The 19,724-nt window shown below is 35.7% G+C and overlaps 5 protein-coding genes across 5 annotated transcripts in view; 3 read left to right on the top strand and 2 right to left on the bottom strand.

The window, feature by feature from the left end:
- On the bottom strand, nt 1-3,461 carry LOC104712441 (1-acyl-sn-glycerol-3-phosphate acyltransferase 2). Its single transcript, XM_010429345.2, has 11 exons — nt 3,098-3,461; nt 2,483-2,605; nt 2,329-2,368; nt 2,138-2,211; nt 1,791-1,850; nt 1,549-1,626; nt 1,254-1,412; nt 939-1,064; nt 590-682; nt 387-473; nt 1-313 (listed from the first exon to the last, which is right to left on the bottom strand). Exons 1-11 carry the CDS (start codon nt 3,173-3,175, stop codon nt 62-64), a joined length of 1,170 nt encoding a protein of 389 aa, XP_010427647.1. The 5' UTR covers nt 3,176-3,461; the 3' UTR covers nt 1-61.
- On the top strand, nt 6,318-7,887 carry LOC104712440 (probable inactive receptor-like protein kinase At1g65250). The gene has a single exon (XM_019230292.1). It carries the CDS (start codon nt 6,567-6,569, stop codon nt 7,626-7,628), a length of 1,062 nt encoding a protein of 353 aa, XP_019085837.1. The 5' UTR covers nt 6,318-6,566; the 3' UTR covers nt 7,629-7,887.
- On the top strand, nt 10,054-14,817 carry LOC104712439. The gene is made up of 14 exons (XM_010429343.2): nt 10,054-10,282; nt 10,866-11,255; nt 11,337-11,430; nt 11,614-11,800; nt 11,873-12,128; nt 12,251-12,466; nt 12,564-12,650; nt 12,750-12,884; nt 12,974-13,087; nt 13,199-13,446; nt 13,537-13,617; nt 13,733-13,964; nt 14,057-14,155; nt 14,246-14,817. Exons 2-14 carry the CDS (start codon nt 10,917-10,919, stop codon nt 14,534-14,536), a joined length of 2,379 nt encoding a protein of 792 aa, XP_010427645.1. The 5' UTR covers nt 10,054-10,282; nt 10,866-10,916; the 3' UTR covers nt 14,537-14,817.
- LOC104712438 (aldehyde oxidase GLOX-like) lies at nt 14,916-16,624 on the bottom strand. The gene has a single exon (XM_019229382.1). It carries the CDS (start codon nt 16,564-16,566, stop codon nt 15,037-15,039), a length of 1,530 nt encoding a protein of 509 aa, XP_019084927.1. The 5' UTR covers nt 16,567-16,624; the 3' UTR covers nt 14,916-15,036.
- Nucleotides 19,338-19,724, top strand: part of LOC104712437 (adenylosuccinate synthetase, chloroplastic) — a 3,115-nt gene continuing 2,728 nt past the window's right edge. Inside the window, exon 1 of the mRNA XM_010429342.1 lies at nt 19,338-19,716. Within this exon, the coding sequence (XP_010427644.1) occupies nt 19,417-19,716 (300 nt within the window). The 5' untranslated portion in view covers nt 19,338-19,416. The remainder of the gene's footprint in view (nt 19,717-19,724) is intronic.

Below are 19,724 nucleotides of genomic sequence, written 5' to 3'. Positions count from 1 at the left end.
TAACAAAACTGATACGCTTTTCTTCTTCTGTTTGTTGTTTGATCTTTGATATCCACTTTTTTTACTTCTGCTTCTCCACTTCTGTTTGGGAGGATGATTCTGAGTTGTGATGGTCCTTTGGCTTTGCTGGAACCACTTTGGCTGGGGTTGAACGCTCTGACTGAGACGAGCGTATCAGGATCTGCATACCGAGAGTGATGATACCCAGAGCAAGCCCCGATAGCGCGATACCTTTCCATGACGAAAAGAGTTGTGCCCAGTGTAGGAACTTAATTGCTCCAAGAGTTAATACGCATGCCCATGATAGAACCACCTGAGAAAAAAATCAAGTGATTTGTGAGTTTATTGATGGCACCAAGAGATTGTTATGACTTTCGTAGACTAACCGCAAGGGACTTTATGGGACGGCCAATGTTCTGTTCCTGTTGACCGGGGAAAGTGTCTGCAGCTATGTGTTTGTCTAACAAAGCATCCTGTATCACAGAGCCCAGATGAGAGTATCAAAAACGGAAGTTCTTCTATGACATTTTGACCAATTATTGTTGCCAATAACAGAAAAGTGGAATACCAATACATCCATAATTTTTACCTTAGCCACAAACTGATCTCTGCACCACTGTGCAATTGCGTCATCTGATTCAGGCAAGTCTTTCATGGAGTGACACTTGATGTGAACATGTACCTGAAACCAGCAGCAATGGTTTGCATTAATGGGGTCACGAGTTAAAAAGAAAAAAGAAGCTTTGGGATGCTATGAGTCCTACGGTTTCTTACACATTGTGTAAGCAACGGTGACATAAAGAGTTGTGTTCGTTTCAGTTCCAGTGAAAAAAAATGGATTGTGATATGATCTACGGCAGTGAGTACTTTGAAATTCGTTGTGAGAAGAATGCAAGATTCAATTGTTATACAACGTATTCATATTTTTCCTTGCTTACCACAGAAGGTTGTCCTTTGAATAGTCTTAGCATCGTGGGCGGTGGAGAAGTTTTTGGAATAGTCACTGTCATATCATAAATGGCTGGGACAAATGAACGCATATTACTAACAGCTGACACAAAACCCTGAAACAAAAATACAAGCCAAGTCTAGTAATTAGGGACACAATAACAACCAGCAAGTTGATCTGATGAAACATATAAAGGCTACCCAGGCACATTTTGGATCAATCATAGTAATTTGCTCTTTAAAGGTTACAGTTAAGATATCAAGTCTCCCCAAGAATGATCAAAAAGAAAAATATTACAACTTACTTTGGTGCGAGGAATCAACACATTTCGAGGGATAGGCAAGTCAGAGGAGGCTGCATACTCTTGTGCTGCTTTGAGTTTAGCCTCTGTAAAGCGAGTTCCCTCCACAAAAAGGGCTAGCCAGAAAGGTCGAGGAAAGTCACTCAAGCGCTGAAGACCTGACTGTAAATTTAGACAAACACACATAACCCATTGTCTGGAAATGAAGATTCTGCATTTCCCTAGCTGCACTTACTAATACACATTTTACACAGGAGCAAAACTAAATGAGTTGCACAAGAATAATATAAACCCATACCTTTAGAGTGCTTTCATCCTTGGACCAATTTCTTTCCAGAAACAGATACTCTGAGAACCACATTGACCAGCCTATGACCTGTTTGTGGGTGAAAATTCTATGTTTATGAATACTATGGAGTATGTAACAGATAAAAAAAGGAGTAGTGTATTAACCAAAACAAGGATCTTTTTTCAAGCACAAAGCCAAGTATCAAACTTCTAACTTATTCTTTACAGCAGTAAGCTAATATATTCACATACTGGAAGGAATTTGGAAGACTTCTTCATTACAGCCAAAGCGCTTCCCAGGGAACCTGACCGCTGCAAGGAAAGAAGACATGAAACAATAAATCAAAAGATGTAGACAGCATACCACGGAGCCTGTTAAAGAAAATATGATGATGCTATATTCCTCTTAGCTCATCAGGGTTTGACATTCCACCTAAGAGAATCTCAATTCACTAAAAACTAGGAAGCAAGACATGGTCCCATTGCAAGTATACAAGATTGCTCATCAAGAATTCTATGTTGATCTCCACTTATGCATTCAAACAAAAACTTAAAAAGAAGGTAGATGGAAACTGTGAGGTTAAATTATCATTATGTACCTGAGCCAGAACCCATCCAACAAGCCAATCAATATCACTACGGTGATTACAAACGACAAGAGCGTGTTCTTTGCCTGAAAGAAAATGGTAGGACAGTCAATGAAGTTACAGATTCGTTCTTATACAGGAATTCTATTTCTTAGAAGACATCAGAGACTGTTTCGATTGCCAATAAGCATAGATAAACATACCCATTCGATTGAAGGTCTCATTATCAGCAAACACTTGGATCTAGAGCAAAAGAAACAAGAAATCTCAGAGGAACTCATATCTATGAATACGTAAGGCTCAGCAGGTCTGCTTAATAACCATTTACTAAAAAAAGGAGAAAAGCTTGTGAATTACCTTTACTCCAGCCCACCAATCAACAATCCAAACAAGCTCCAACCACAAGGTTTCAGCAACCACCCGGTTGATTTTCCGGTAAGTGTTCTTAGACAGTGGCCGAATGAGGACATAGCAAAGTGCCTGAAAACAAATATGTTGTAAACATCAAAACTGAAGCTTCAGAAATCAAAAAGGGTCTTTGAAAATTAGACATAAAAGATTCCTTCCTTAATCCCAAAAACCTAGAAACTGTTGAGAATAAAATTGCAGGGGACGGTGACAAACATACCCAGGGTGTGTGTGTGTAATAAGGAAATTAAGCATACTAATATTGTAAAAATCAACATAAATCAGAACAAACAACACTCTTCAGCTCAGTGCATGAGCTCCACGAGTCGATTTTGAGCTTATACCCATCATATGTGTTCTCTATTTCGCACAGACACACTCAAATTTTAGACAATACAGACAAATAAAAAAAAGAATTGGAACAAACCCATCTCAGACGGACGGAAACCCTAAAAAAGCAGTGAATCAAATACGAAAGAGGTAACAAGGATCTACAATGTAACGGAATCTAAAAAACAAGTGACAGAAGAAAGGAATCAGAAAGAGAAACCAAACCAAACCTACCTGAATGAGATTGACAACGAGACCAGATATGAAGAAGAGAAGGCCCAAAGGCACGATGACAGCTGCAGCAATCACCATGGAAAAATGTCCCTCACACCCAAATAAAAAGAAAAAGAAAAGGAAAAAAAAGAACACCGAAGCTCTAATGTGAGGAAGCGAAGTATAGAAAACCCAAAATAATCGTTTCTGAGATTTCCAGAAAAACCAATAGCGAAGTTTTTTTTTTCTTTTTTCTTTTTACCCCAGATTTCAAGACAAGTTGCAGAACATTTAAAACATAAAATAAAATAAAAAATAAGCCAACCAGAAAAATAAAATAAAAATAACTTTGCGATTAAATGGGAGCGATTGAAATTATAAGGAGTGGGTAAACTGAATGAATTTATTAGTATATAATACGTGTAAGGAGATGATCACGAGGACTCATGATACAGCTTCCGAACACGGCTTTAAAAAGCGTTTTTTTTTTCCTTCTTACTATTCGGTTTTAGTCCCTCGATTTGTTTTTCGTTCTCCAAAACATCCTTTATCTCTTCGAATTTGTTGAATTGACCTACTTTGAAGTTTTGTTTTATCATGCCGGCCCCTAGCCTAAAGGTCACTGATATACTAACCAAATTGGATGCTATATTCCACTTTGTTCCATATGTTTGCAGTTTTCTAAGGTCACTTTGTCCTCTCTCTCTTTCCTTGCTTAATTAAGCTGATGATGCCTTTTGTTTCTTGTTGTGCAAAGCAATAACATCTTTGTGATTCTATTCACATGGATATGGACATGTTTATGTGCGGTGTAAAGTGTGAGAGTACTCTTTTCGTGGTTTGTACAAATTAAATGAAATCTAATATACGTTTGATTCTTTGTATTCTTTACTACAGTATCAACAAATATTTTAAGTCAAAGTTGTAACATTTTTTTTGGTATTAAATAGTTTGAAGGTACGAAAGTATCGTTGAAGTGGTTGATCTATCTAACCAAATTTTCTTTTTTAAAATATAGTATAAGGAAATGAAATATCAAAACAAATTACACACACAAGAATTTCATCATCATCATATCCTAGTTATATTTAGCTGTACTTTGTTCACCGCTTTATTCCTATTTTCAATATGTTTTGCAGCTAAGAGTTTTAGTTACAACTTTTCTTGTGTAGCATCATTTGTCTTATTAATTCATGAAGCAGGATCACATGCTGTTCCTTTACATGTGATTGTACATATTCGTAACTAATATAGTCTATTGCCAGACAAAATCTGTTAGAGACGTGTTATATATTTGACTCATCATATCGAACCTTCTATATACACTGCATAACATGTGACGCGGTGAATAATTACGATATTTGTCCCAAGTTTTGTGGAACAGTAGAAGGACGTGTTTTTAACGTTTGTAGAATTTTCAACAACGACAAGTTGACTTTATATCTGATGCATCTAATGTTTTCTTCTTTTCGAGTCAGTGTGACATCTTTATCTTAGTCATCTATTCTCTAAATATATATATATATATATACATATTTTCCTTTCTAGATTCGTTATAGGTTTTGAGATGGGTTGGTGGAAGAACAAGAAGTCGCGACTCGCGAGCCGTTAAGAACCATACTAGTCATGTCATGGAAAAAGAGAATTAAGATAGCAGAAGACGTTGCAACTGCTTTAGGTTTTAAATGGGAGGACAGAAAAATAGCAGATCACCCTTTAATGTAGTCCTCTTATCACTAAGTTACCATTCAAAAAAATTTTTGTTTTTAAAAATTAATGCAGATGAACTATGTACAGTTCATATTTTTTTGTCTTTTTGTGGTAAATGCAGGAGAAATATGTGCAGATCTGGTGTACAGCTTTTTTGATGCTGTTCACCTTTGATCTGCATTTGAATTGCTAAATTTTTGATCTACTTTTATTCTGCTTGATCTGCTTGAACCACTTGATCTGCTCTGCATTACATGCTTTCTCCATTCAAGGCCTTAGTTTATCTTTCACACTACTTTCCAAAGGCCTTTTCACATATCCGAATATGAATCTTCGGAATATATTATTGGATAAATACAGTGTTGCAAACTAAGGGCCTGACTGGTTCTCCCGCTAGCTCCTGCAAATGCAGCGTTTGCGGTTGTTAGCGGTTGAGGCCAATCACACAAATCACTCTGTATCGTTTTTTACCGCATTCAACCGCTCCCAACAGTTGAATTCTAAAAACTGGTTTCCGCAAGCGTTTACGTTTACGAGCGATTGCGGTTGGAATATATATATTTTTAAAAAGGCAACAATATATTTTTCTATCTTCTATATATATGTGTTTTGCTATTTGTCACATTAATTGATGCAATTTTGGTGATAGACCAAATGCATAAAGTACTAAACATTTCAGTATGAAATTTATTTGTTTTTCTAAATAATTATTGTAGTATTTTTATGGTTTTTAATTATTAATCAAGTTTAAAAAAGTTTTTGATATTTTAAAACATTTATATAATTATATATCACATTTATTATGTTTTAACTGCTATTGCACCCGCTAGTCAACCAGTCGTAAACCTCGCGCAAATACACCAATTTTAAACCGCTAAACCAGTCGTTCAAAACGCTTAATAACACTTGAAACCGCAACCACCCGCTTCCGCAAACTCCCGCAACCACAACCGCAACTGCAACCGCTGCGTTTGAACGAGTCAGGCTCTAAGTGATTTGTCTAAATGCGTCTCAATTTCCACAAGGGGAAACATTTCTCAAACTTGATTCAGAAGGGGGAGATTACAATTACTTAGACGATGGTTATCTGTTCAACCTCATAATATCAGGGAAAACTGATGCGTTCTGATTTGGAATTCTCATGCAAAAACTTCTCATAGGAGAAGAAATATTTAGTGAGCTTTATGGTTGGTATGATTCGTTATCTTTTTTTTAAAAAAAAAGTTTCCAAGTTGGTTGTCAAAATCCATTGGAGTGGGAAGAAATGAGATTGTAGATCCAAAGATATTATTAGAGCATACACTTTTGGACGTTACTTGCACAGTCGATAGTGTTTTTAGTAAATAAAAAATTAATGATTTTTATATTAATGATACATATATTTTTTTTCGACAGCCAATGGTAAATATACATTTTTATGTGAAAAAGCCTAGTAATAGTAATTATTATTTGAAAGAATAGTAAGTTAGACCAAGAAGTTTTTTTTTTTGTCATCTGAAATTTTATTAATGAACTAGTTTTGGTATCAAGGATGAGATACAAAGCCGGCGTAAACACAATGTCCCCAGAGTCTAAACGGACGGAAAACGAGAATTCTCCGGAGTCTAAACATAAACATAAAATACATAAAGCAAAGCCAAAAACTAAAACCTAAAACGAAAGAGCATAGACCCTTAAACCATAAGTTAGACCAACGAAGTTAGTCTTTAATTTACAAATTTTCAACTCAGTGTGTGTTACTCTTTAATCTGATCTAGTTTTTTTTATTTAATTGATTGAGATGGATTGGTGGAAGACGAAGAAGAGTTTACGAGCCGTTGTCAAAAAGGAGAGATCGGTCCGAGGACGCGAGAGAGGAGAAATATTGCTAGAAGAGCTGATCAAATGTTGCGATGGCAAACCAAATCCCATCAAATTCTTCTCCGCTGACCAGATCCTCGAAGCCACCGACACTTTCAGCGAATCTAATCGTGCTTCAGAATTGTTCGATGACACTCCATACGATTGGTATCATCATTCTGGTAAAAACAATAACCATCATCATCATCATCATCATCAAATGATACTCATCAAGAAATGGAGATATAGATTTAACGAGCAAAACAGAGGAAACTTTTGTCGCGACATAGCGATCTCATCGATGGTGAGTGGTCATAAAAACTTCATGAAACTAGTCGGATGTGGTCTTGAATCTGAACATCCAGTTTTGGTTTACCGTGCTGTAACGAAACCTTCTAATTTAGATCTGAAAACGTTGCTCTCATGGAGAAAGAGATTGAAGGTAGCTGAGGAGATTGCAACTGCTTTAGCTTATCTCCACACTGCTTTCACAAGACCTTTTGTGTATAGGATTTTGCGTCTAGGAGATATCTTATTGGATGACGAAGGAGATGGTGGTGGTGTTGCGAAGCTGTGTAATTTCTCACACTGTGTCTCGATTCCACAGGGAGAAACATTTGTTACGCTTGACTGTAGTTGTCTTGGTGGAGATTATGATTACATGGATGATAACTATTTGATCAATGGTGTGGTCTCAGAGAAGACTGATGCGTTTGGGTTTGGGATTTTTATGCAAAAGCTTTTGACTGGAGAAGAAAGATTTCGTGAGTTGCTAACTTTAGAAAACAGAAAGTTTCCAAATTGGTTGTCAAGATATATTGGCGAAGGGAGAATTGATGAGATTGTTGATACAAAGATGTTAGAGAAGATGGGTGAAGTTACAGATGAAGAGCGTTGTCGAATGGAAGCTTTTCTTGTTCTCTCGGAAAGATGTATTGGTCGTAGAGGGGAAGTTCCAAAAATGGTGGAAGTGGCCAAGGAACTTAAAATATTATTCCGGTGAAACCCTTATCGACTCTGCCCAAAACATCGCTTCCTCGGTTCTTCAAACAGACGAGACTTAATCGCATTTGTACATCAGATACTTGCATGCCAAGTGTTCGACGAAATGCTTCAATGTGTTAATCTGTTCCTTTTGTTATAGATCATAAGATAGATTTAAAACAAATTTCTTTAAGTTTGAAACAGATTATAAAGTTTTACTTAAAAAAGATCAGCAAGTTTCATTTTTCTTCTCATAAAATCATAAATTTCTAACTGTTTTTTTTTTTCTTTCAAGATGTTGCAGATTCATGCAGACAAGTCTCTTCTTGTTTGTTTTGTCAAAATTATACATAATGTTGTCATTTTCAAATTATGCAAATTTATTTCGTTGACTTTTCACTTTCCAAATTACAATTAACAAAAAAACTTCCATAATTTTTTTTTTGTTAAGAGCAGATTAATTGCATCGTCCAGTAACATTAAAGTATCATGCTCAGAGCAGTTTGTGCATCGCTATTAATTATTCCCAAAAAAAATAAGTTTCCTTATATTAAACATTCGAAATCCTCTCACGTTTTTACCTCATCCCATAAGCTTTCTCTCTTAAATATTTGTTTTTTTTTTTCAGTGGAATCTTCCTGTTTCAATTTAGATACCAATTATTTGACAACAATTCATGGTGGATTATGACAACTTAACAAATTGTAGTTAGTTTTTTTTTCTTCTCCAATACCATTTTTTTATATTTATTATGAGAGCAAATGAGCAATAGAAAATTTGAATATTCAAAGAGAAAATACTTTTTAAAATCTTGCGGAGTCTTCCCTGAGATCCATGACCAATGATAAAGCGATACGTTAGTGTGTATATACTCACGTGAGTCTAATTTTTCAATCATTTACTGAAAAAATAAAAAATACTATTAAGATGCTCGAGAAAGTAGTAGACACATTGACATGCCTCACTTGTCCGTTTGAGTTAGTGCGTCACCCACACCCACCACGGTCTTTCTCAGACAATGAAACGAGAGATTCTTCTATCAAATAAAAAAAAACTAGGTACTAACGCGCACTATGTGCGGGATAAATCAGTTTAAATAAAATATTATAATAAAAATATTATTTAAGATTTAAGATTCATTGTTTAAACAAAATATGTAAGTAAAGTTTATTTTTTGTTTATTTAAATTTGCATTTTTTTTTTTGTAAAATGAGTTTCACCCGTGAAATATTTGAACTTGAAAAACAGTTTAAGTTGGTGTAGAAAGTTTTGATATATTTTTGTGTTTCTAAAAAGCAAATTCACATATTTTATGTTTCACATTATTATCTACATCACTATACTATTGATAATTTAATACATTTCTAGATTTTAATTGCTGATTAAATCCTTGAACTTTTAAGACTAATAGAAAAGAACATTGTCTTATATTTGTCAATTACATATTTATGTAAATGATAATAAGATGTAAGAGTATTTATTAAAAAAATATATAAGAGTTATGTGAGCGCGACACATCATCTTTTTGTAAGATTGTTTCTCTATTAATATGTAGGAGATATGTTATGAAATTAATAATTAAATATATTTCTGGATTTTAATTGCTGATTAAATATTTGATTTTTAAAAAAATAATAGAAATGAACATTGCCTTATATTTGTCAATGACATATTTATGTAAATGATAATGAGATGTAAGAGTATTTATTAAAAAAAAGACAAAAGAGCTATGTGAGCGCGACACATCAACTTTTTGTGAGATTGATTCTCTATTAATTTATAGGAGATATGTTATAAAATTGATAATTAAATATATTTCTGGATTTTAATTGCTGATTAAATCTTTGATTTTTTAAAAACTAATAGAAATGAACATTGCCTTATATTTACCAATGACATATTTATGTAAATGATAATGAGATATAAGAGTATTTATTAAAAAAAGACAAAAGAGCTATGTGAGCACGACACATTAATTTTTTGTGAGATTGATTCTTTATTAATTTATAGGAGATATGTTATAAAATTGATAATTTAATATATTTCTAGATTTTAACTGTTGATTAAATCTTTTTAAGACAAATAGAAAAGAACATTGCTTTATATTTATCAATTACATATTTATGGAAATGATAATAAGATGTAAGAGTATTTATTAAAAAATGATATAAGAACTATGAGAGCCCGACACATCAGCTTTTTGTGAGATAGTTTTTCTGTTAATATGTAAGGGATGGAAAGAAAAGTCATATTTACCGTTTTGCCCACAGTCGCCAACTAAAAAGGTTCGGTCACAAATTGAAAATCAAGATTGCTTTTGACGGGAAATCCAAAAAAAAAGAAACCGGTTCGAATCGGTTAAAGAGATTGTACCGGGAAAGACGGTGAATTAGGAAAAAGGTAATTAAATTAATCGAACAAGAAGAAGAACATGACGCACACGACGACTTCTTTCATAAACAATTACTTTCCTTCCCGGCGCTGGCCAGCCAGAGATCCCCCGTGGCCCTCTCTCTCTCTCTCTCTCTCTCTCTCTAATTATTACAAATTCCAAAGAAGCATTATAATAGTTAGTATTTTTTCAAACCTCTCTGTATATAGTGATTTTATCATAAATATCTTCCCATTGTTGAGTTTAGTTGTAAACCCATGAGATGTTTCCCCTCAGAGCTGGTGAGTTTTGTCGCTCTCTCTCTTTTTTTTTTTATTTTTTTTTTTCCCGTCAAAATGTTCTGTCTCATTCTTGTGATTTTTGTAATAAAGTTTTATAAGCTCTCTGTTTAGTCCTGTAAATCCTCCGTTTTGGATCCGGTTAATGTATGAAAACGCTATTTCAAGTAATACCCATTATTCTCTTGTGTTTAATCGGTTTCATAATTTGTTACTTTCTCTCTGGGTTTGTTTTGTGTTCTCTGGGAGCCATTAAAGTGTTTGCATTTCCAGTTTGAAATAGTGTTTGTCATGGAGAGAGAGAGAACAAAAAAACTCCATTGTTTCTCGGTCAAAGCTTACTGCTTTCCTTGTACACACACACAAAAAAAAAAAAAAAAAAAAACCCAGAGCTCAGTTTCAATAATTGCGAATTATGGTTTATTGCCCAACCTTGTGGTCTATCTTTCCCTTATTTGTGCTCAGTTTCTTTGACGATTCCATTATGTTATTAGTAATTCTGAATAATCGTTTTACGCCATTTTATTTTATGTTTCGTGAGAATTTGGGTTTTGTATCAAACTAATTGTGGTTTATGATGACTCAGGCTGTGAAGTTTGAAAGGTACGAACTTTGGGTTCCTCTTTCTTAGAGGATCATGTTTTCTCACCAGAAATGGAAGTTCTCATGGTCTCAGATAGCTACCGTTGCTTCTGTCATTGTTCTGGTTTCACTGGTTCATCTGTTTCTCGGTCCTGTAGTGCCTTCTTTTGATTCTCTTAGTGTAAGGCAAGCTCAGAATCTTTGTGGACCAAGTAATGAATCAATCACACAAGTTACTGGAGACTCGAGTCAATCACTTTTTGTTGCCTTTGATCGCCGGTTTCCTGCTGACTCACACGGTGCAGTTGTTTATCGAAATGCCTCGTGGAAAGCTGAGATTGGACAATGGCTTTCTAGTTGTCATGCAGTTGCCAAAGAAGTTGACATCATTGAAGTAAGTTTTATTTTGGTGTATCTTGAAACAATGTTGTTTCTTTGATTTTGTTATAATGGTTGTGTTCTTTTTTTCTGGCAGCCAATTGGTGGGAGAAAGTGTGTGAATGATTGTAGTGGTCAAGGTGTTTGTAACCATGAATTTGGAATTTGCCGTTGCTTCCTTGGATATACTGGTTAGTGTTTAGGCTATTTGAATCTTCTTGAACCAAAGTTGATTGCTTTGTAAATGATGAAGTCAATCACAACAATCCTGCAAATATTAACAGCTGAGATGATGAGCTTGATCTTTTTTAATTAGCTATTACAACTATATTGAGATTGGTGTGTAATGAAGTTACTTTGTCTGTTCTGTGTAGGGGAAGACTGTTCGCAAAAGCAGCGCTTAGATTGCAATTACGAGAAAACACCTGAGATGCCATATGGTCCATGGGTTGTTTCGATCTGTTCTACACATTGTGATACCACAAGAGCAATGTGCTTTTGTGGAGAAGGCACAAAATATCCAAATCGTCCAGTGCCAGAGTCGTGTGGATTTCAAATCAAGTAAGTTTCTTCTACAGTCTTATTGTTTCTCAATTCAAGCTTAAAAGCTCTCTAACTTTGATGTATTTACAGTTCGCCGGGGAATCCTGATGACCCTAAAATGACAGATTGGTCGAAACCAGACTTAGATATTCTAACAACAAACAGTAGCAAACAAGGATGGTGCAATGTGGATCCAGAAGATGCATACGCTTTAAAGGTGCAAATCAAAGAGGAATGTGACTGCAAATATGATTGTCTTTGGGGACGATTCTGTGAAATTCCTGTACAATGTACTTGTGTTAATCAGTGCTCTGGACATGGCAAATGCCGAGGAGGTTTCTGCCAGGTAAGATACTGTATTCACATCATCAAACTTGGCATCATGTTATCGAGAGGTTGCATATTCTTAATCTAATGTTTTCCTAACCTTGTGTGTCTTTTTTCTTGTTTTTTTACCTCTGTTTTTAGTGTAATAAAGGCTGGTTTGGAACAGATTGTAGTATACCATCCACTCTCTCGACAGTTGGAGACTGGCCTCAATGGCTTCGACCAGCACATCTTGAAGTTCCAAGTGATAAGGAAGTCCCTGGAAATATCATTAATCTAAGTGCTGTGGTGAAGAAAAAGAGGCCTCTTATATACATCTATGATCTACCCCCAGACTTCAACAGTTTACTTCTTGAGGTCACAATCCACACTTTTGTTTCTTCCACAAAAAAGTTAGAATCACCTTTTTATGATAAAGTTCTCAGTCTTTTCTGATTTAAATTTGATTTTGCAGGGCCGGCATTTTAAACTTGAGTGTGTTAATAGGATCTATGATGAGAGGAATGCAACAGTATGGACAGATTATCTATATGGTTCCCAGGTTTCCTACTAAACTTGAGTCGAATACCATATCTCCTGAATTTGAATTGAAAGATAACTTTGCGCCCCTTCTTTGCTTTTTTTTTTTTGATTTGTGAAGATGGCATTCTACGAGAACATTTTGGCCACCACTCATCGTACACTGAATGCCGAAGAGGCAGATTTCTTCTTTGTTCCTGTTCTTGATTCATGCATTATTACTCGTGCTGATGATGCACCTCACCTTAACATGCAGGTTGGGTTGAGAAACCCACCTTTTTAATTCTCTGCTTACATACAGAAGCTCTAGAGCTCATATATTGTCTATGTTTTTATTACTTTCAGAATCATACAGGATTAAGAAGCTCACTTACCTTAGAGTTCTACAAAAGGGCTTATGACCACATCGTTGAGAAATATCCATATTGGAACCGCACATCTGGGAGAGACCATATTTGGGTATGATGATGCATACAACTATAGGATTTTATCTCAAAGCTTTTTTCTTGATTTCTTACACGTATCTCTCCACACTTATGTGGCTAATCTTTTCACGCCTGAAAAAGGCAGTTTTTCTCATGGGATGAAGGTGCTTGCTATGCTCCTAAAGAGATATGGAATAGCATGATGCTAGTTCATTGGGGTAACACGAACTCTAAGCATAACCATTCGACAACAGCTTATAGGGGTGATAACTGGGATAGTATATCTGATGAGAGGAGAGGAGATCATCCTTGCTTTGATCCTCGCAAAGATCTCGTGATCCCAGCTTGGAAAGTTCCTGATCCTCACTCAATGCGTGCCAATTACTGGGCAAGGTATATACTCCGATGGTTCTTGGACATTTGTTTCAGTCATATAGCTTAAAACTCAAGGCCTGAAAGTTGTTACCTTTTCCTTATTCTAAGGCCTCGGGAGAAGCGGAAAACATTGTTTTACTTCAATGGGAATCTCGGACCTGCGTACGAAAATGGAAGGCCTGAAGATTCGTAAGTCTTTGACTTAAAGAAATCATGTTGAAATCATATGCAAAAAAATCGAGCTGTGCTTTAAACAGTATTCCTAGTGGAGATGTATATAACGTTCCAATAACATCTAATGCAGGTATAGTATGGGAATCAGGCAGAAACTAGCAGAAGAGTTTGGTTCGAGTCCTAACATAGAAGGTAAGCTCGGGAAGCAGCACACAGAAGATGTGATTGTAACTCCATTGCGTTCTGACAATTACCACAAGGACATAGCCAATTCAATCTTCTGTGGTGCGTTCCCTGGAGATGGTTGGAGTGGACGCATGGAAGATAGTATCTTACAAGGATGTGTCCCAGTCATCATTCAGGTAATATACCTTGAACTTACCACATTCTATACATTCCAGAAAACTTAAGATGTCTGATCCGTTTTTTGTTCCCGTTGATGTCTCTTTATTAGGACGGAATCTACTTGCCGTATGAGAACGTGCTAAATTACGAAAGCTTTGCAGTTCGTGTCAGCGAAGATGACATTCCAAATCTCATAAACACTCTCCGGGTAAACCACTCCTTCTACTTCTCTGTCTTGTCCTCAACTAATTAACTGCTCCTAATCTCAAGACTCATTTTAATCTGAAATCTCTCACAGGGATTCAGTGAGGCAGAGATACAATTCAGACTGGCTAATGTAAAGAAGCTCTGGCAAAGATTTTTGTTCCGAGACTCGATTTTGCTTGAAGCCGAAAGACAGAAAGCTAGTTATGGACTTGAAGAAGACTGGGCTGTTCAATTCTCTAAACTGAAACATGACGATATCTTTGCTACTTTCATACAAACTCTGCATTTCAAGCTACACAACGATCCATGGAGACAAGAGCAAGTTGTAAACCGGACTAAAGATTACGGATTGCCTCAAGAATGTCTCCATAGAACCAGCTAAACAAAATCTCGAAAAGAAGTTGGAATTTTGGAAGTAAATACCTCAGAAACTGCACAAGCATATATATACATATATATATATACATGGCTGAATCATTCAAGATTCATTGCCAAATCAATTCTTTTTGAAAAGAAATAATCTTGGGTTTTGAATTAGGTATACACCATCAGTCATATCATGTTATAACAAAACGCTGTTTGTTAAACTCAAACCCATTTTATATAAAAAGTCAATTTATTCAGCATAAGATAGACTCGAGCTGAGTCATTCTTGCGTATCTACTCTCTTCCTCCCTCTTATTTTTGTTCTCTCTCATATTGATATAAATATGCTATAAACACAAACATGTAACATACATTTCAAACTATTCATCATCTATTTAAAGTTCACTCAATTTGCACCCAAGCGGCAGAGCTTGGTATACCTGCATGCACCAAAAACATCATATAGTATCCAGGAGGAGCAATCTCAGCTGTAGACGGACCCAAGGCGCTGACTCTCTAGGAATTTGTTAGCTGGTCACGCGTCACAGAGAGTAGCTTCAAGATTACCATCCTCTGATTCATGGCAAAGGAGTGCGTAGTGAAGGAAGGTGCAACTATCCTCACAGAGAGAAGATCAACGGTCAGAAACTGAGGTATGGAGAAATCGACGTTAAACAACCTCTTGTAACTTAATACTTTGTCGCTTGTCAATATCTTGGGACGTATTGGGTCAGATGTGAAAGATAGATACGGTGGAGAATAAGCCTCGAGGCTCAAATCCGTTGGATACTCCACGTTGGTAAAATTGTAATAAACATGAGGGTTACTTCCACCAACTAAAACACGACCGTCTGGTAATAAAACAGCTGAGGAATGGTACATCCTAGGACGCGTTGGCGTGGACATAACAGAGAAGAGATGATCAAACGGGTGATATATCAAGGGTTGGATAACCGGGTCACGTGCCTTTTCCCACCCGGCCGTACCAGTTCCGGCTCCGTTTACAATGATAACGTCACCCGTGGGTAAGAGTAGCATGTCCCCCATGACACGTGGCAAGGGCATGGTTTCCATTTCCCAACTTGGATTCTGATCGGACAGTTTTAGCCTCCCGCACGTGGAAGTGGCACGCACGAATCCACGTGAGAAGCCGCCTCTAGGAGAGCCTCCACAGACCATTATCTCAACTTGCACGTTAGTGTCGTTGGTTTCATCCAATGGGAATAGTACAGAAGAACCACTGCTTGGATAGTTCCTTGGATCACCACCTGGAATCTCTGGAAACTCTTTCACGACACGGTTCGTTTTGTAATCGAACACAATGGATCTTGTGTTAGCGAAGACAAATAAGTTTCCATCAGGCAAAAGATGTATGAACGGATATAAATTGTTCTCGTCACTTCCATCTGAAGTTTCTCTGAGGAACTCAAATCTTGAGCTTCTAGAGCTAGAACTATGTCGAGGGAAAAATTCATAGTTGAATTGTCTTCTTCCTCCGGCCACAATGATTCGTCCATCGGGTAAAATTTGGTTGGTGGCATACCATCTACGTTGGGATAGATACTGAGGAAACTCAATCCAGTCACATGTTTCACTATAACCACAAGGGGTAAACATTCGAGCAGCGCGCTCACCATCGTTGTATCCACCGGTTTGAACTAATGTTCCATTGGGAAGAACCGCACCAGAAGAACACCATGTATCGGTTTGGACTTGCAAGGGACGGTATGAGTTGGAGACAACATCGTAGAGAACCGAGTGTGCGCTGCAATCGAACTTGACGGCGGTGTCAGTAGGATCATATCTACAGATGCCTCCGGGTAGAGAAACATTTGAGATACCAAAATCAGTACGGTCGAACATTATGACCATGCCGTTGTGGAGAAGTTGCATGTGCATGGCGGATATGCCGATGCTCGGAAGCAACATTTCCCATCGATCGAATTGCAATAGAAAAGGGGTAGCTTGACCTTCGGATAATATGGCTATGGAGAGGCATATTAGGATAGTTAATGTGAGGATGAATGTACTTTTTGAGTTGATCATAGTGCTTCCTTTGTTCTTGGTTTGATGGTGAAATTTAAGTTAGAGGTTGGTTGCTCTATTTTCTTCTTGATCAAGAGTATGGTTGGAGTACATGTCTAGTTATATATATATATTCTATTACATTAAATTATTTTGATTAATGATTCTTGGATAATGTATATTTGGTCATTCATCTCTTTGCATATATGCCGGGGTTTTAGATAGTCTTTAATAATAAAACCGTCGTAGAAATGCGTCACTCTTTTGAAATTATCGTAATATTTGGAAATAAGTAAGGAGCTAGCATATCTAGTATTGCATGCAAAATAAAACACTGAACACATGCATGATCTCTATCATATCGCACAAAATGCAAAGAGAATGACTACAAATCTTAGAGAAATCTATCTTACTAATTTCTTTAGCATTCTTCTTATTCTCTCTCAATTTTTCGAATCTCTTATAATATTTGTTCGATAACATATCTATACTATTAAAGCAGAAGTACTCTCTAGAGTAAAAATGGACCATGACTTGGTTTTGGTAGGTTTTTCATTAAAAATGATTAGAGAATCACAAAATTTAATCTAATTAACCTATAGTTTCAATTTCTTAAATGACGAAAATACCCTCGGTCGATCACTTAAAAAATTGCCGGGTCGGGACGCGGATCCTTACATATCCGACTACAGAAGGAAAAAAACCCGCAGATCTGTTTGTACTCCAGAATAATATTTTTCGGATCCAGTATATTATTTCATTCAAGATTAGTTATTTAAGATCCCAAACAGAGTTATTCGTTATAGGCAAACACTCTGATTTCATTTTCCTTTAAGGTATTTAAATGGAAACCGTAAATTTTAATTACCAAAAATTCGGATATTTCCTTAATTACCGAGATTGATCTTAACAGATAATCTTTTAAAAGGAATATTTAGTGATTCAGTTAAATCTTTAAAAACGAATATTCAAGTTACCAAATCTGACTAAATTGCTTGATTTCCGATATTAGAATATTTTCTTAACGAAATTATAGTAATTAATTGTGAGTAGTATAGATAGAAAGAATTAAAAACGTAGAAATTATATATATGTAAAGTTGTAAACTAATTTACAGAAAAGGTGTACTGTATATCCAACATCGACTAAATATTTTGGAATATGGTTCATAATCACTATAAATATGTGACTAAAATGTTTTGAGTACAAATTTAACAGTTTAATTTAACAGTTTAATTTGGTTCTATATTTGAGAATATTTAAACTTTTAAAAAGTAAACATATTATAATATATTTACGTTTTTTAAGAAGTTTAAGATATTATAAATATTTAAATTTTTATAGAATGTTTAAATTATTATAAATATTTGAACTCCGTCGAAAGTTTAAAATATTATAATATATTTAAAGTCTATAAAATCTTTAAGTAATATTAATATTTTAATTCTTAAAAATTTAAAATATAAATTTTTTTTGAGTTAAATCCGTTAAAACATGTAATTTTTTCAAGCTATAAATTAAGCCATGGAAGCAGGATGTGTCTATCCTCTTACAAAACTACTATCCAATATTGCGGAGGGTCTATTCTCTTACAAAACTACGTACTATCTACTATTGTGGTGTGTCTGTTTCCGTGAAAAACTACATTTTACAAACTACTTATTCTATTAGGATATCCAATTTACTGTATAACCCCAAATATACAAATAAACACTATATAAATAAAGAAAATAAATCAAAATAAAAAACTATATTACAAAAATTCAAATTACAGAAAAAATAACTAACAAAATATATAATCCCGTGCTGTAGCACGGGTATCACCTAGTATTATTGTAAAATTGTATCATCTCATGGAAAAATTAATAAAATTAAGTTTCTACATATTACGCGCGCGATTTACATTTTTGAAAACAAATTAAATACAAACTAATAGTTATACGTAACTCGGTAAATGTAGCAGAACATACAGTATTATATATACATATATATAACACGGGCCGTATAATTTACAAGGTATATCATATTAGATGCATATTATAACATATATATTAGAATAGTTATGAAATTCCTCCGATGGCCTAAATATTCTTAATGGACATGAAGAAGACTGGGTTGTTCAATTCTCTCAACTGATGGATGAATAGCAAGACAACATCTTCGCTACTTCCATACAAACTCTACGTTTTAAGCTACACAATGATACGTGGAGACGATCGAGACCTAGTGGTGACTAACCGGACTAACGAACAAGGGTTGCCTCAAGAATGTCTCCATAAAAAACCATCTGATAAAAAATCTCAAAAAATTAAGTTGCAACTTTGGAAGTAAATATATACCTCGGAAGCTGCAGAACCATATATACGTATATATACCTGGCACTTGGCAGAATCATTCAAGATTCATTGCCAAAACTTTAACAAAAAAAAAAAAAAGATTCATTGCCAAAATCGATCCTTTTTGATAAGGAATAAAATATATCTTTGGCTTTTGAGTTAGGTACACCATCAATCATATGCATATCACGTAAACAAAACGCTGTCTATTTTTATATTCAGTTTAGTTATTGCTTTGTGTTAATACCGGTTTTAGTCTCGGTTTACCCAAATCAAATTCCTTCCATATTCCGGTTCAATTGATGACTCGAACTACAGAAGACGTATGAAACTGTAAAATTGGGATTCGGTTTAATGATTTTGGTTTATTGTTGATTTAGAACATATTTCATGTGAAGGGCAAAATGGTCATTTTAGTTCACCTGACCTGAGCTCAGTTTGAAAAAGGTCTTTTTGTTCAGGTTTCGGCATACTCAAGTGCCGGCGTACCCTAAGACTTTGTCACCTCCTCTTCTCTCTCTCTCTCACTTGAAAGATGTCTCTCTCTTCCCTCTCTCTCAACTCCAATCCAAGATTCGCCGTTGGTGGTCCTTATCACCGCCGTTATCCTCAGCTCCACCACCACCCTCGAAGCTTCGTCTCTTGCTCTGCTAAACGTCCAGCTGCCTCGGCTTCACTGAGCGTTGCAACTGATTCAGCCGCCACTGAGTCTCTTGGACGGATTGGTTCACTGAGTCAAGTATCCGGTGTCCTAGGTTGCCAGTGGGGCGATGAAGGTAAAGGCAAACTCGTTGACATCTTAGCCCAACACTTTGACATCGTTGCTCGTTGTCAGGTAAAGTT

The sequence above is a fragment of the Camelina sativa genome, chromosome 9 (genome assembly GCF_000633955.1).
Source record: "Camelina sativa cultivar DH55 chromosome 9, Cs, whole genome shotgun sequence".
In the NCBI taxonomy this organism is placed as follows: domain Eukaryota; kingdom Viridiplantae; phylum Streptophyta; class Magnoliopsida; order Brassicales; family Brassicaceae; genus Camelina; species Camelina sativa.
This window is presented reverse-complemented; position numbering and strand designations above follow the sequence as displayed.